We start from the raw sequence: 14978 nt of genomic DNA on the forward strand, positions 1-14978 counted from the left end.
CACTGTCCAGTCCTTCTGGAACTTACACAGCCTCGTCTCGTTTATAGGCAGACAAGCTTTCGTGAAAAGTGCTGTGAGAGGCAAAGCAAAGATGTTAGAAAAGCACTTGTGAAGAAAGCGGAATTCAGCCTTAGGTGATTAGGGAAGGCTACCCGAGAGGAGAGGATAAGAGGAGGTAGTCTTCCATCTGTGAAATGGTGCGCAGGAGTCAGCCAGAGGAAGAGGACTCAGGGCGGCTGGAGGAAGTGTCCTAAAGGGCATGGACAGCAAGCACATGGGAAGGGTGGGCGTTAAGAGAGAATGGCCTAAAAATTTGGCGCAGCTATCTCAAGGAACAACACAGAATACAAAATAACAACAACAAAAGCCAAATCTTTCAAACAACGATTTCACTATATCATTACTTATAACAGTAGAATATTAAAAACTCTCTATTTTAATAAAAGAGATTTGGTTAAATTATATGTGGTACATCCCCAATATAGAATTTTGTAGCCATTTAAAATAATGCTTATGAAGTATTTTTCTTATTTTTAGTTTATTTTAGTTTATTTTTTACTATAACATATCTTTATGACTCAGCTTTTGCTTCCGGGTTTGTTTGTTTGTTTTACAAAGTATTTTTTTAAATATCAAAAATGGTTATGTTAAAATGTTAAATGAGAGAGGTGGGATGCAAAATTGCATATCCTATATGACCACAAGCAGGTTAAATGTGTGTGTGTGATTAAATGGGAGGAGACAGGTTAAAAAATTAAGGGGATTGTCTTTGGATAGTAAGACTAGGTGGTTTTTATGTATATGCTATTTTATAGCATGATGGTTAGTCTTGAGAGAAAATTAAAAGTAGAAAAATAATAATACCTTTCCTCTTGATGATAGTATAATTGATCCTGAAGGAATAAAGTGAATTCATGTAACATATAAAAACAATTGTGACAAGTAGTTGGCACAATATAAAGAAGAGATTAAATTGGAAAAACCATTAACTAACTGGCTACAGAAAGAACATCAGTTTTGTATGCCAACAGAACACTAGAAATACATTGAGGAACTTAAAGACTAATCCTGGTGAGACATTTTATTTGAAGTTTGCAGCTCTGAGCCTTGTTGGAAGCTAAACAACATCAGTGAATGTTATACTAGCAGGAACAGACCCTGTAGCAACTGTTACCTGTCCCAGCACCTTCGAAGTACAGTTAAAACTGAAGTACATGATAGAGAGCTCTACAACTCAGTGAGGAGAAACGGACTCTTCAGTTAATGTGTTGGGAAAGCCAAATAAAAAGCCTGAACATAAAATTGGGTCTCTACTTTGCTCTTTACTTCAAAATTAACTCCTGTAGGTTAAATTCTTAAATATGAAAAATAAAGCCATCAGAAGACTTTTTAAAAAGAATTATAGAGAAGTAGAGACTCTTCTAAAATGACATAAAACCAGAAGTCATAAAATAAACTCAGAAAAAAATATTTGTAGTCCATATCACAGGCGAAAGGTCTGTTTTCGTGATAAATAAAGCTTTCCTACAAATCAGGAAGAAAATACCAAAAACTCAGTGGAAAAATAGAAAAAGAAATACAGCTCAATCACATGAAAAGATGTTCAAGTGCATTCATAAGAGAAACATAAATTAAAAGTAACCCACATATTTTCACATATAAAATGGAAAGAACTCATGAAATGTGATAATACGCTCTTATACATTGATTGTGAGTTAAAAATTGGTAAACTTTTATGAGGAAAATTTGCCATTATCAATCAAAATTACATATATGAGGTATTTAATCTAGAAAGTCTACCTCTAACAAGTTATCATTCATATATCTTAATGTATATAAAGTAATGTATGTATAAGGTTATTCATTGCACCATTGTTTATGAGACAAAGACAAAATGTTATCACTATCAGACTACTAGGTAGGTATTTTTAAAGCGAAGCAGATATTTATGTTCAGATATAAAACACCTCTAAGATATATGATTAATTGGAAAAAGCAAAGTGTAACGTATATTATGATTTGTGTTAATAATAGAGAGCTATTCAGATGAGAGATGGAAATAGGTTTTTGCCTGCATATATTTAGAATATTTCTTGAAGGCTAACCATAAAGTACTAATAGTGGTTGCCTCCTCAGAGTCACACTTAATAGCTGTAAGTTCGTGTTGAGAGAGAGAGAAACTTTCTGCTGTGATGCACCTTTGTACCCTTTGAATTTTATCTCATAAATATGTATTAGCTAATCAAAATAAATTGAATTTAAAAACAAATTCCCTGCTCAAAGCAAATCCCTTTCTCTTCTCTGATATCCTTGTATTTTTATCCTTGCTCTTTTATTGCGCTTGCATTTTTATATCACCTATACAACCATAAGCAACTTGAGGGCTGCAACTGGGTCTCCACTGAGTTTCCATTTCCGTCATCCAGCACAGTGCCTTGCATTTGAAAAGAGACTCTAAAAAATCGTGATGCCTTGAAGAGTGATGGAGACCTTTTCCTTGGAAGGAAGTGTGGCCACCTTCACATATGGCCTCACACTGGCGGCTGAGCAGGGCTGCAAGGCTCTAGGAACACCTACCCACTAGTCCTGGGATTCTACCTTTAAGAGAAGAGACGGTGAGAAAGAGGCAGACAGAAACAGAGAGAAAAAAGGAGTTTAAAACCGAAACTGACCCATGTTCTATAACTAATTCAGTAGATTTCATCTGAGCATAGGAATGAGCACTTCTTAAGAGAAGGCCTAATGGGTGCCCCACATTTTTATTAGCAATAATCCCTGCCACCTTCTGATTAGCTACGATTTAAGACCACATAATCATCCTTTACGTCACCAAGTGGAGGGACGGGGGAGGGGGGGGAGGAAACAAGCTAAGAGGTTCTAAATCCCTTCTAACACTAGCTTCTTCCTTCTCAGCAAGATTAGAGCAGTCAACAGCCATCTGCATATGTGTTCAAACCCAACAGCCTGGGCCGGGCTGCCCAGAGCCTGAGGCAGGGCGCTTCTGAAGACCATGCCTGCAGCCCTAGGTCTGCGATCCTCTGTAAGACAATGTAGGGCACATGACCCATCCTCCTAGTGGCAGCGAGCAGGCCGGAAGCCCAACAACCAGGAAGGAAAAGCAAGGGGTCTCCTTCCTGCAGTCATGCTGAAACACAGCGAGAGGAGGCGGTCTTCATGCTACAGGCCGTGGAATACGCCCGAGTGTGACGACGCACCCAAATCAGGGAACAGCCAACACCGCAGGAGCCTCTGCTCCTTGGGGGCCCAGTTGGGCTCCCAGGCCAGCATCCCGCCATGGACCGAGGGCAGCTATAACTACTACTTCGAGGAGGACGAGGATGGGGACGAAGAGGAGCAGTGGAAGGATGACCTGGCCAAAGAGGATCAGCAGCCAGAGGAAGCCACCACCACCCAGACCAAAGCCTGCACCGAGAACTCCATGCTGAACGTCAACGTGGGTGGACAGAGCTACCGCCTGCACTACACGGAGCTGGCCTGCCACCCCAAGACGCGCCTGGGCCGCCTGGCCACCTCCACCAGCCACAGCCTCCAGCTGGGCCTGTGCGATGACTACGAGGATCAGACGGACGAATACTTCTTCGACCGTGACCCGACCATCTTCCAGCTTATCTACAACTTCTATGTGTCTGGGGTGCTGCTGGTCCGTGATGAGCTGTGCCCGCGCAGCTTCCTGGAGGAACTGGGCTACTGGGGCGTGCGGCTCAAGTACACCCCCCGCTGCTGCCGCATCTGCTTCGAGGAGCGCCGCGACGAGCTGTGCGAGCAGCTCAAGATCCAGCGTGAACTGCGTGCCCAGGCACAGGCTGAAGAGGCCGAGGAGCTCTTCCGCGACGTGCGCTTCTATGGCCCGCAGCGGCAACGCCTCTGGAACCTCATGGAGAAGCCCTTCTCGTCGGTGGCTGCCAAGGCCATCGGGGTGGCTTCCAGCCTCTTCGTGCTCATCTCCATTGTGGCACTGGCACTCAACACGGTGGAAGAGATGCACCAGCAGGCAGAGCGGGGCGGCCGGTGGCCCATCCTGGAGCACGTGGAAATGCTGTGCATCGCCTTCTTCACGCTTGAGTTCCTGCTGCGCTTGGCCTCCACGCCTGACCTGCGGCGCTTCGTGCGCAGCGCCCTCAACCTCGTGGACCTGGTGGCCATCTTGCCGCTCTACTTACAGCTGCTGCTCGAGTGCTTCACAGGCGAGGACCAGCGGCGTGGCAAGGGTTCCTCGAGGGAGCATGACCTCGAGACAGTGGGCAGGGTGGGCCAGGTGCTGCGCATCATGCGCCTCATGCGCATCTTCCGCATCCTCAAGCTGGCGCGACATTCCACTGGCCTGCGCGCCTTTGGCTTCACACTGCGCCAGTGCTACCAGCAGGTGGGTTGCCTGCTGCTCTTTATCACCATGGGCATCTTCGCCTTCTCCGCTGCAGTCTACTCCGTGGAGCACGACATGCCCAGCACCAACTTCACCAGCATCCCCCATGCCTGGTGGTGGGCCGTGGTGAGTACCATGACCTTGGACGTTCCAACCTCTTCCCCGGCCTTCCCATTCCTTGGTTATTCGCTTCCTGTCTTCATCCCCTGATCTTTCCCTTGTCTTGCGCAAGGACTACACCATTGCTGCTTCCAACGAACAGAAACAGAGGTGAGTGTTCGAGCACTGGAAAGGCAGAGGCACTTCAGTCCAGTAAGTAACTGAATTTGACTTGATCCTAGGACTCTCCAAACCTAGATTTAGTTTTAAAACGCATAACAGGCAGGTTTTGAGGAGGATTCATTGTTGATGTATGTGGGAAGCTTCCTCATCATCACTCTTGTTGTTAATCACCAGTCGTTGAACATCTATTATCCTAAGTAGTTTATAATATAACTTTATCTTAACCCTATGAGGTGGTTATGATCACGCTTTCTATTTAAAACAGGGCAAATTGGAGGTGGCTTCTTTTTTGTTTTGTTTGTTTGTTTTTTTGAAACTGTATATTTATTCAGGAGGGGAAGTAAGACTTGACTGAACCCTGTCAACCCTAGCTGAAATCCCACTGGTTCTAGCTAAATCTGAGTGTATAAAGAAGCATCTAAAAGTGAAACTTGCTCCAATGTCACTGGAATTCTTTCAGGAGCTGATATTATTGCCTCATTCTATAGGAAGAAGGACAGATATGCAGAAAGTTTGAGTGCAGACCCTCAGCTGAATCCAGGATGAGGACTGAAGCCCAGGCCTGCCCACGTGCAAAGCCCATGCCCCTTGCACACCCCGGCACTTCCTCTTCCATGCTTAAGTTCTTCCACAGGCCTTGAACTGTTCATATGCGAGTTACTTTTGACATTACTTTCTTTGGTGTTTCCCTTTTTATAACAATTTATCCCATTTACTCACATATCTGTATTTCTGGGATGCAAAACTGAATGCCTGGAAAAGCCCTGAATCCCTGGAAGTGCCGACTGGGTCTTCCCAGGATAATGAATAAGCTGACGTGTGTGCACAGGAAAGAACTAGGTGTATGGTTTCTGTATTTTCTTAAGTAAATTATTGTAATGCCTTGAAAGACATTAAGCAAATGTGACGTTTTTCCCAGGTTAGGAAGTCAATATTTTCAACATTAACATTGGGTAGATCAGAATCCAGAGTCTCGGGTGAACATCTGATCTGAACCAACCCAGGGCTACTAACAATGTAGTTTTCTAGGATGCAGATTTCTATTTCAGTTCTAGTGTCAGCTGTGGTAATAATTAACTGCAACCCTAAATAATGAGCTGTGCGACCTCACTCCCTCACTCCCTATCCTCTGTTTCCTTGTCTCTACGAGGGGAGGATGGAGAGCTCTGCCATTCACTGAGCCTTCCTTGCTCCCCTGGAAAGCAAGTGCTCACACGCACTGCAGGATCCGTGAGCTTTCTTCAGTGAAGGGATGATGTGAGGCTCTTGCAAACAAACTAGCCAAATGCCGCTCCTCTGATCATATTCCAAATGACAAAAGGTCATCTCCATAGTAGGTAAACTGTGTGTACAGATGGAGTGATAGAGGATAATTTGTCCCCAGCAAGTGACATTTACTTTGGAGGTGAGTACAGTAGGAAGGGAAAAGAGCAAATCCACATGATGATGATATAATTCCAAGTTTTAGAGAGTCAGGTTTCCATCTAGTTAAATGTCATAGGAGATTAGCTTATATAGGCTGGACCCAGTTGACTCTCTAATACTACAACTTTAGCCCACAAAACCTTTTTTTTACCTCTTGTATATTAATGTAAAGATTTTTATTTAAAAATTTGCCTCTAATACTAGATTTTTAAAAATTTCCTGGAGTGAATGCTCATTGATTCCACTTAATTTCTTGATTAGCTTAATATACAAAGATGTTTAACTTACAAGTTATCCCCTTTTTAAATTAGCTAAAGTTATTTTACTCAATACCAGAGTTTTCCATAAGTTTCAAAATAAAAATTTAATCAACATTCAAGTTATATTTACAATAAATTTTACCTCTTACTACTTTTACTAATATGTGTTTTCTTTTGTGGCCTTTCTATCAGGCACTATTTTCACAAACCAAATTTGGTACATTTCAACCTTACCATTTCCCAACTTCGACCTTTATCAATAGCCTTTGCCCATTTTATTCTCTAAGAGTTATTTATACTAGTAAAAAATCATTAAGACTTAGATAAAAAGACTGATAACTTGTACTTATTTCTAAACTAATCTATAAGAACAATTACCCTTGAGCATTTGAGGACTACTCTGATCCCCAGGACTAATGTTTTAGTAACCTAGTTCTTCTTATTACTTATGCTGACATTGCATGTTGGGTATTAAGGGTTTGTATTCTCAGTAGAGCAAAGAGAAAAGAATACTGTCAAAATGATGCAGACAAAATGTCTTGTTTCCTTGTATAGATGGAAAGCAAAATATTAGGACCAATTCCTTGTCTTACTCACAGAAATCCATCTCCTTCACTCACTGAGCAAAAATCTTTTGAGCACTTCCAGGGTGTCTAGTATCCTAAACACTAGAGACACTGAGTGACAGAAAAAAGAAAGGTGAAGTTCTTTCCCCCCGTGGAGTTTATGTTCTAATGGAGAAAGATAATAAATAATTTCAGAAGTTTGTGTGCCTTGTATAGGATAATAGGATTGAGAGCGACTTGGGTGGCAGAATCTACCCTCTTGGAAGATGACATTTAGGTAAAATTTGAACAATGAAAAGAAACTCATATAAATAGACACGACTAAGAAAACATGAGAATCTGAGAAGTGGAATCCTAGAAGTAACTGATCAAATAGTCTTCAAGCATTTTATTTAAAATTTTTGAGCACACACCCATGATCCATGTGTATTTAGTGATTCATAAATTCTAAGTTAAGCTGGTCTCCACTAGAAGGTTCTGCTCATTTGGACTCACATCATTCCAGCTGGCTGACAGAAGGCGGCAGCTAGGCTACGTATCTTTCATTCTCCAGCAGACATGTGTCCATGGTCATGGCTAAGGACAAGAGAGAATGCAAGCCCAATCAGGCAAGCATTGCATAAGCTTCCCTTTTAATGTCATTTGCTCAACCGATCGTCCAAAGCAAGCCACAAGGCCAAACTCAGAGTCTAAGGGCAAGGCAAGGCAGGTGAGCCCACCCATTATAGGAAAGCATGGTGAAGTTACATAGCAAACAGCTTGGATACAGGAAGGTGTAAAGAATTAGTTCCAGTAATATCATCATTCTATTGTGGTAAGATATTCCTGCTCAAATATATTATACACATCAGAAAACATACACTCATACACTGAAATTCTAAAGATGAGGTTAAGAATAATAGGATTTGTATTTTCTTCTACCACTCCACTGCTGTATCACCCATATTAGACTCTCTAATCCCTTATTCCATGTTTTTAGTGCTTTCAGACAACCCCAAATTTGACTGGCGTTTAATAATCTTCCCTCCCTCTATGCCAAGGATCCTGCAACATTCCTCTGTTCCACTAGGGGTTTTAAGAGGAATATAATAAATGCCATTACTATGAATTCTCCTATAGCTGAAAAACAAATCCCTCCTGGACACTGGTGTCTGCAAATGCTCACGCATTAGGATATAAAATAGACCCATCCTATTTGTCTATCAAATGGCAGTTACTTGTGAGCACTAATGTAATAAGAAACATATGTAAAATGCTAGCCTATAGTACACCCACAATAAGTAGAAGCTACCATATCTGACTGGTTAATAGTCTTTATCACATGGAGGTAATAACCTTTGCTTCCAAATTCATTTGAGGGAAAATAAAACAGAAGTGACTCCTTCTCTACTGGGGAAAGAATTTGTGGGACACACAAAAGGGTCAGCTGTTCTATCTTGGGAGAGCTTCTAAGTGTCCAGATAAATAGGCCCACGCTTGGAGCAGCTCCAGCCATGCTGGGGCTCTCAGGGTTGCTGACTGTGGGAAATGCATGGCACAGCTCGACAAGTACAATTAGCTCTGTGATGAAGCTGTAATCATTGGCCTCCAGTGTGACTATGTTTTTATGGAGAAAAAGGCAATTGGACTGTTCAACAAACCATTTCCTTCTGAGCTTTCCAGAGCAAGTTAGAGCTGCAGAGACCAAACAGGAAATGATGTCATGAAATTATTCCTTCAAAATCTAACAACTCTTCAAAAGGAATATTTATTTCCAGCTGAGGCATCTGATAATTGTGCCCCAGAGATCTTGCTCCTATCTTAGTTTTCCTAAAGTATGATATCATTCCCTTGCAAATAAGTGGTACTTTTGAGATCACTGAAATTTATTTTATATTCTTTTATTTTTATTGATGGATTGCATGCTTCGAGGAGATCCGTTTAGAAGGTGAATCAGTCAAATTATCCTGAGGAAAATGAGAACACTTTGGGTGTTTTAAACAGAGGAAATTAGATATAGGGAAATAGATACATAGGCGTTAGAAGGCTAGAAGCAAAAAGGGGAAATCAAGAAAACCTAAAGATTGGTAAATGAAAGAAATAGCTGTCGGGCCTAGAATTGGAGGAACAAGAAGGAAAAGGGAGAGTTACCAACCAAGGAATGCAGAGGTGGGTCCTCAACGTGGCTGTTGCAGGGACCCCTAACATGGGGTTGGTGCTGAGTGCTGAAAAATAACTGAGCCCTAAATATCTGCCGTTATTGGAGGATGAGGACAGAACAGAGGCAGCTAGAGAGACCCTTATCTCCTCATCACACGTTCCAGTCTCCCAGCAGTATCTCTCAGTCAGAACACACCAGAAGACAGCGGGCAAAGGATTTCGGGAAATGTAGTTCGAAGACTCACAGTTGCAGAATTACAAAATGGAGTACAGGAGAGTGTCAGGCATGGGACTGAGAAACAACAGGTAAATGTCTGACCCAGAAGGCACTGAAGTTCTCCTAGCTCCTTCAGAACTAGCACAGGAGCTGTCTGTGGCCAAAGGCTATTAGGCACTTTTATGACTTTTGATCTTGGACTCCCAGTTTGGGGCTAGTCCCCTTCTATCTTTTTATGCTTCTCCTGTTTGACCGTTATGACTTGAGTGGGACATGATAGAATTGCAGAAGGCAAGCAGGGAGAAGTGCTAGGTAAGTGGAAGATGCAGAGGGCATGGTATTGTTATCCGCCTTTCGATGGGTAGATGAGTAGATCCCAACCTTGCTTTAGCTTTTGCACACCTCCTCCTTGTTGTACAATTTACGCAACGTGAAAACTGTACTGTATGGGTGAGCTGGTTGTTCTCCTCAGGGTGGTTGGTCACCCATGACCGGATTCTAACAGTGCTTTTGCTCATCAGAACATTCTTTGAATTCCACTGCGGAATTATCTTCAGAGACTGTGACATGTCCATTTGCTTCTTTGTAATGGTGCTCAATCTTCACCTTTTTGAGGGTGGATTCAATATTTTAAAATAGTCAAGACCCAACAGACTCATAGATAGGGAGCAGGATGGCAACTGTTGGGGTGGGGAGAGGCGGTGAAGGGATTGAGCAAAAAACGAAAACGAGAAAAAGCCTCTTGGACAGGGACAACAGCATGGTGATTGCCAGGGGAAGAGGCTGGGAGGAAGTGGAAGAGGGTATAGGAGGGATAAATGGTGATAGACAGAAACCTGACTTGGGGTGGTAAACACACAAAGCTGTGTACAGATGACGTGTTGTGGAATTGTGCACCTGAAACCTGTATAATTTTGTTAACCACAGTCATCCTAATAAATTCAATAAAAGAGAACAAGTAAAAATAAAATAATAAAATAATCAAGACCCTTGAGTTTAAGGTTGGCATTTAAAGTTAACCCTCAAGGTATAATAATCTCTGGTGGGGCATCAGATAATTGTGCCCTAATTGTGGCCCAACAAGACCACTTGTTTCAAGGTCGTAACACTGCCATCTGTGCAGGTTATAACCCAAAAGAGGAATTCCTAAAATATTTGTAGCAACAGCAGCATGGATAGGCTAAGTGTAGCATTTGAAGCTAAATCCTTTGAAGGACCGAGGTATGTAGTAATTTTAGCCAAAAAATGTTAGCCTTTACCTCCTTAAATTTTTTTTTTATTTGAAAAAACTAGAAGAGGTGTTAATTATTTTAGAGAAATCAGTTTTGCTTTTTAGGATCATAATTCCAAGATGCATGGATTACTGGCTAGTGATATAGGCCTAGTTCATTAGGAAGTAAACAGACATTCCTTGTTGAAAGAGAAATTCAAGTATAGCCATTCTCACATTTTTTGGAGAAAAATTGGATGCTTATCCTCTTTGTAATGTTTAGCAGGCCAAGATTCACTGATTAGTGGGTAAACTGCTAGAGGAAGGTCACATTCTGGTTTTGGGGACCCAGAGGTCAGGGAAAATATGTAATTTTTCAATGGAATGGTAAGTTTCCAGTTTACAGAATGGCTGAGCCAGCTGGGTTGTTTTTTTGGTGTTTTTTTTTTTTTTTTTTTTTTGAAGGGGGAGAGGTAGTTTCTTTATTTTGTGTGGGGTTTTCTTTTTTAAGGATATTAAGATGGATTGTAGAAATTTTGGTCACATTTCCAAACCCAACCCGTGCTAATGTGAGAACTCACTCTGCGCATTCATATGGGTCAGTCTGAGGCCTTCCATTTTTAATGCTCATCCAGGGAGAAATGGTTTGGCCTATGGCACATGGAGAAAAAGTTCCCTAAAGCCAAAAATCTTAAGTTCCTCTTGGAGCCAAGGAGCAAGCAAATCACTAGTTGAGTTAAATTATCCACAGAACCGGCAATGCATAAATTAGCTATGCATTTTGAACAAATTCTTCAACATCAGTCATACAGGGCCTCCTAGCAGAAGAGATCTTTTCTCTAAAAATAGAGACCTAAGATATACAAAAATATTTAGAGCACATTATGCATATCAAATATTTAATCTTCCTTAAGTCAATTCTCTTTGCTTTAAACTTTTCATTCAAAGTTCAGCCAAAAAAAAGGAGTTGGGTTTGGAAGTAAAGCAAGACCAGTGAGAGGATTGGACAGAAGTTTTAAAAAGGCACTTTGTCTCAATTATTTTACTTCCTCAGCATCCTAGACTTCCCCTCCCTACCCCAATCCTGCACTCCTGAGGGGCTGGTTTACCTAAAACTCTTCTTTGGCCTTTCATGTAAGCTTTCTGTTCTAAAATTGTCCTTCTTGTCACTCATCCCTATTATCCAACTCCCTTTAGGCCTCCTCCAGGGAATGGAGACTAAAACTAAACATTCATACACAAGTGAGAGTGATGCTCTTAGTGACATATGTTCAGTTCACATGCCTGGACAGACATCTGACTCAGGTTCTTTTACTTTTGATGTGGCCAGTGCCAAGAAGGACACGCAGACACATACACACACACACACACGCACACGCACACACGCAAGCATACTTTGAGATTAATCTACAATCTCACTTTATCACTGATCCAGAAGGTAGGGAAAAAGAGATTTTGTCCTGGAGCCAGCATGTGCCCCAGCCAGCCTCCCTCATACAGCATCAGCAGGAGCCAGGGAGAAGCCTGTTGCCACAGCCTGTTGGTCTGTAAGCTTAAGAACTACCAGCCTGTGCCAGGCACCCTATCAGTTCCCACAACAGCCCTGTGAGGTAGGCAGCATTTCAAAGAGTGGAAATGGAGACTAAGAAAATTTAGGCGATTTGACCAAGTCACACAGCTGAGAAGTAGATTCAGGTCCACAGTTTAGTGCCATGTCTGTCTCCTTAACCCAGCCTACGCCATGCTGCCTCTCTTAGGTGCTGGCTTGTATACTTCCACTGTGGGAAGGACAGCCTATCCCTCAGCGGATCCCTTACCAATGATGGAGCAGTGAGAGGCAGTGGGTCACCCGCCCCAAAGGACTGGATGGAGTTACTGTTCTTATCAACTCCAGCAGATTTGCCCAGCTGGCCCATTTCTCCATTTCATTCTAACTAATCAATCACTTATTCTAAGTTCTAACTAACACATTAAAAAAAAAAATTTTTTTTTTTTAAGTTTACATTTCAAAGCTAAAGGTCATTTTGGTACAGAGCAATAGGATGACTTTGCACATTTACTACCATCTGCTGGAAAACTGTGGCAACAGCGATGCAAATTGATGAAGCACACAGTGCCCCCTGGAGTTGTGTGACGCGCAGTTTCTTCAACTGTAAGCAACAGCCCTGACTAATTCAGACACTAGTCTGGGGACTAACAGGAGTCTTAGTATGTGAGGCATAAAAATACAACCCCCAAGAGATTTTCTCAGGTTTTCTCTAGCTACCCTGACTGATGACTACTTTCGTGGGTATTTGCATGTTAAAGCAGAAGCTTGTTAACCTACATAAATTTCTAATTAGTGGAATCTAAAGCACTGTGACAAAAGTGATGGGAAGAATTTCATGCAGGGTGAACATATCTTTGGTTGGTGATGTCTTAAAGAAAAAAAGTCCCTTTGCAAAATAACAACAGTATGTTTTCCCATACTTTTGCAATTAAAGCACCTTTATATAAAATATTTCACCTGGGCTACATAATAATTCTAAGAAGTGTTATAATTGTCTCCATTTTAAAGATGAGAGAAGGACAACAGAGGAGGTTGTTTAGTGCCTTTTGTGTGCATGACACTGTGTTAAGTGCTTCATTTTCTTACTTGGTCTGTAAAGGAAACCTGAGAGTTAAGTAATACCCTCCCTCCTGTTTCAGATTAAGGAGCCAAGGCTTAAAGACCCTAAATGTTTTGCCTAAGATCACTCTGCTGGGAAGGGTCAGAGTCAGGACTTGAACCAGGTCTCACTGGTTCTAAGCCTGAGCTCTTTTCAGCCTGTATATTACGTATGCGAACCCAGGGCTCCCAGTCCTAAAGGTGGCCCCAGCTGAGGGGAGGCAAAGATCAGCACTTATTGAGCCCTTTCTACACTAGGGACTTTATGCTTGTTGTCTTAGTTGCTCATCACAACACCCTTTCAAGTAGGTAATATATATAAGAAAATTCAGAAGTTAGAGTCAGGATTTAAAATTAAGCATTCCACCTCTGAAGCTTGTATTCTTTCCATGACAGGGGTGCTGCAGGCAAACTCTCTGGTACCTAAAACTGGCTCCTTTGGGAACTGTTACACGACCAATGTGCACCTGCAGGGAGACAGACCACTTTCCTGCCTATACTCTCCCTTTCTTCTCCCCCCTCACGGTGCTAACAATTGCATCCTGCTTTCTTTCCTATATAGGTGAGCATCTCCACGGTGGGCTATGGAGACATGTACCCAGAGACCCACCTGGGCAGGCTTTTTGCCTTCCTCTGCATTGCTTTTGGGATTATCCTCAATGGGATGCCAATTTCCATCCTCTACAACAAATTCTCTGATTACTACAGCAAGCTCAAGGCTTATGAGTACACCGCCATACGAAGGGAAAGGGGAAAGGTGAACTTCATGCAGCGAGCCAGAAAGAAGATGGCTGAGTGTTTGGCTAAAAGCAACTCACAGCCCACCCCAAGGCAAGAGAATTAATATTCCACAGGACAGGTGGCTGTAGATCCCATGTCCTTCAAGGCTTCCTTCCTCCTTTCTTTTTTTTTATCATCAGGATTGCCAGTGAGAGAACACGAGAGGCAGACATACACGAAGGGCATTCAGTTCACCGAGTTCCACATCACAAATGTTTATTTTAACCCAAATCGGACCACCACACATTGTGTTGTGGGAGAGTCTGGCCTTCCCAATGACATCGATATTGAAAACTCCTTGAGGGGAACGCCATCTTAGATTTCTCTTACAGCTTCTCATTCCTTCTCAATAAATATTTTTGGACCTGAGTGGACTAGAGAAGAATTTCCATACATTAAAGAAAATAAATCCTTAATTTTTCACAGAGAGGGAATATTGCAGCAGGCACTGTATGAGCTTTGGTGTTAGACCAACCGGAGTCAGAAGCCCAGATCTACCCACTACAGGATTTGGGACAAGTTACTTTAACTGTCTGAGCCTCCGTTTCTTCAACTGTAAAAAGCCAGTAATAAGAACTACCTTGTAATATGAGCATGGGGAATGAAGATAATATTTGTAAGTGCTCAGTAAAGGAAAGCTGTTAAAATTATTTGAGTGGGTACTGTCTAGTAGGTTCCCTAGATCAGTGGTTCTCAACCTAGGGAGCTTTGGTCATTGTCCACCCACCTTTACTTCCCTGGAAATTTGTCAACTTCTAGAGATGTTTTGATCGTCACCATTATGAGGGAGGATGAGGGGGCCACAGTATGTAGTAGGCAGAGGCCTGAGAAGCTGCTAAATAGGCACAGGAGAGCCCCATAGCAAAAAATTACATGACTCAAAGTATCAATAGAGCCATTGAGAAACCCTGGTCTAGATTTAACATGAAAGCCCCCAGACCTGGCCTGTGAAACATGGTGAGGTGTGTTAATACCACCTCCCTTGATAGGACCCCCCACATATCCTCACCTTTTGTCAAAAAAATAGAAAAAAGAAAAACAAACCTAAAATCTACACCTTTTGGAGAC

At 42.2% G+C, this 14978-nt stretch overlaps 1 protein-coding gene across 1 annotated transcript; it reads left to right on the forward strand.

Moving 5' to 3' along the window:
• Positions 1 to 3142: 3142 nt before the first annotated feature.
• On the forward strand, positions 3143 to 14003 carry KCNV2 (potassium voltage-gated channel modifier subfamily V member 2). Its single transcript, XM_054583071.1, has 2 exons — positions 3143 to 4510; positions 13693 to 14003. The coding sequence occupies exons 1-2, from the start codon at positions 3143 to 3145 to the stop codon at positions 13972 to 13974; spliced, it is 1650 nt and encodes a 549-aa protein (XP_054439046.1). The 3' UTR covers positions 13975 to 14003.
• Positions 14004 to 14978: the final 975 nt, after the last annotated feature.

The sequence above is a fragment of the Pteronotus mesoamericanus genome, unplaced genomic scaffold (assembly GCF_021234165.1).
Source record: "Pteronotus mesoamericanus isolate MK-2021 breed Mesoamerican mustached bat unplaced genomic scaffold, CSHL_Meso_final contig_73, whole genome shotgun sequence".
Lineage (NCBI taxonomy): Eukaryota > Metazoa > Chordata > Mammalia > Chiroptera > Mormoopidae > Pteronotus > Pteronotus mesoamericanus.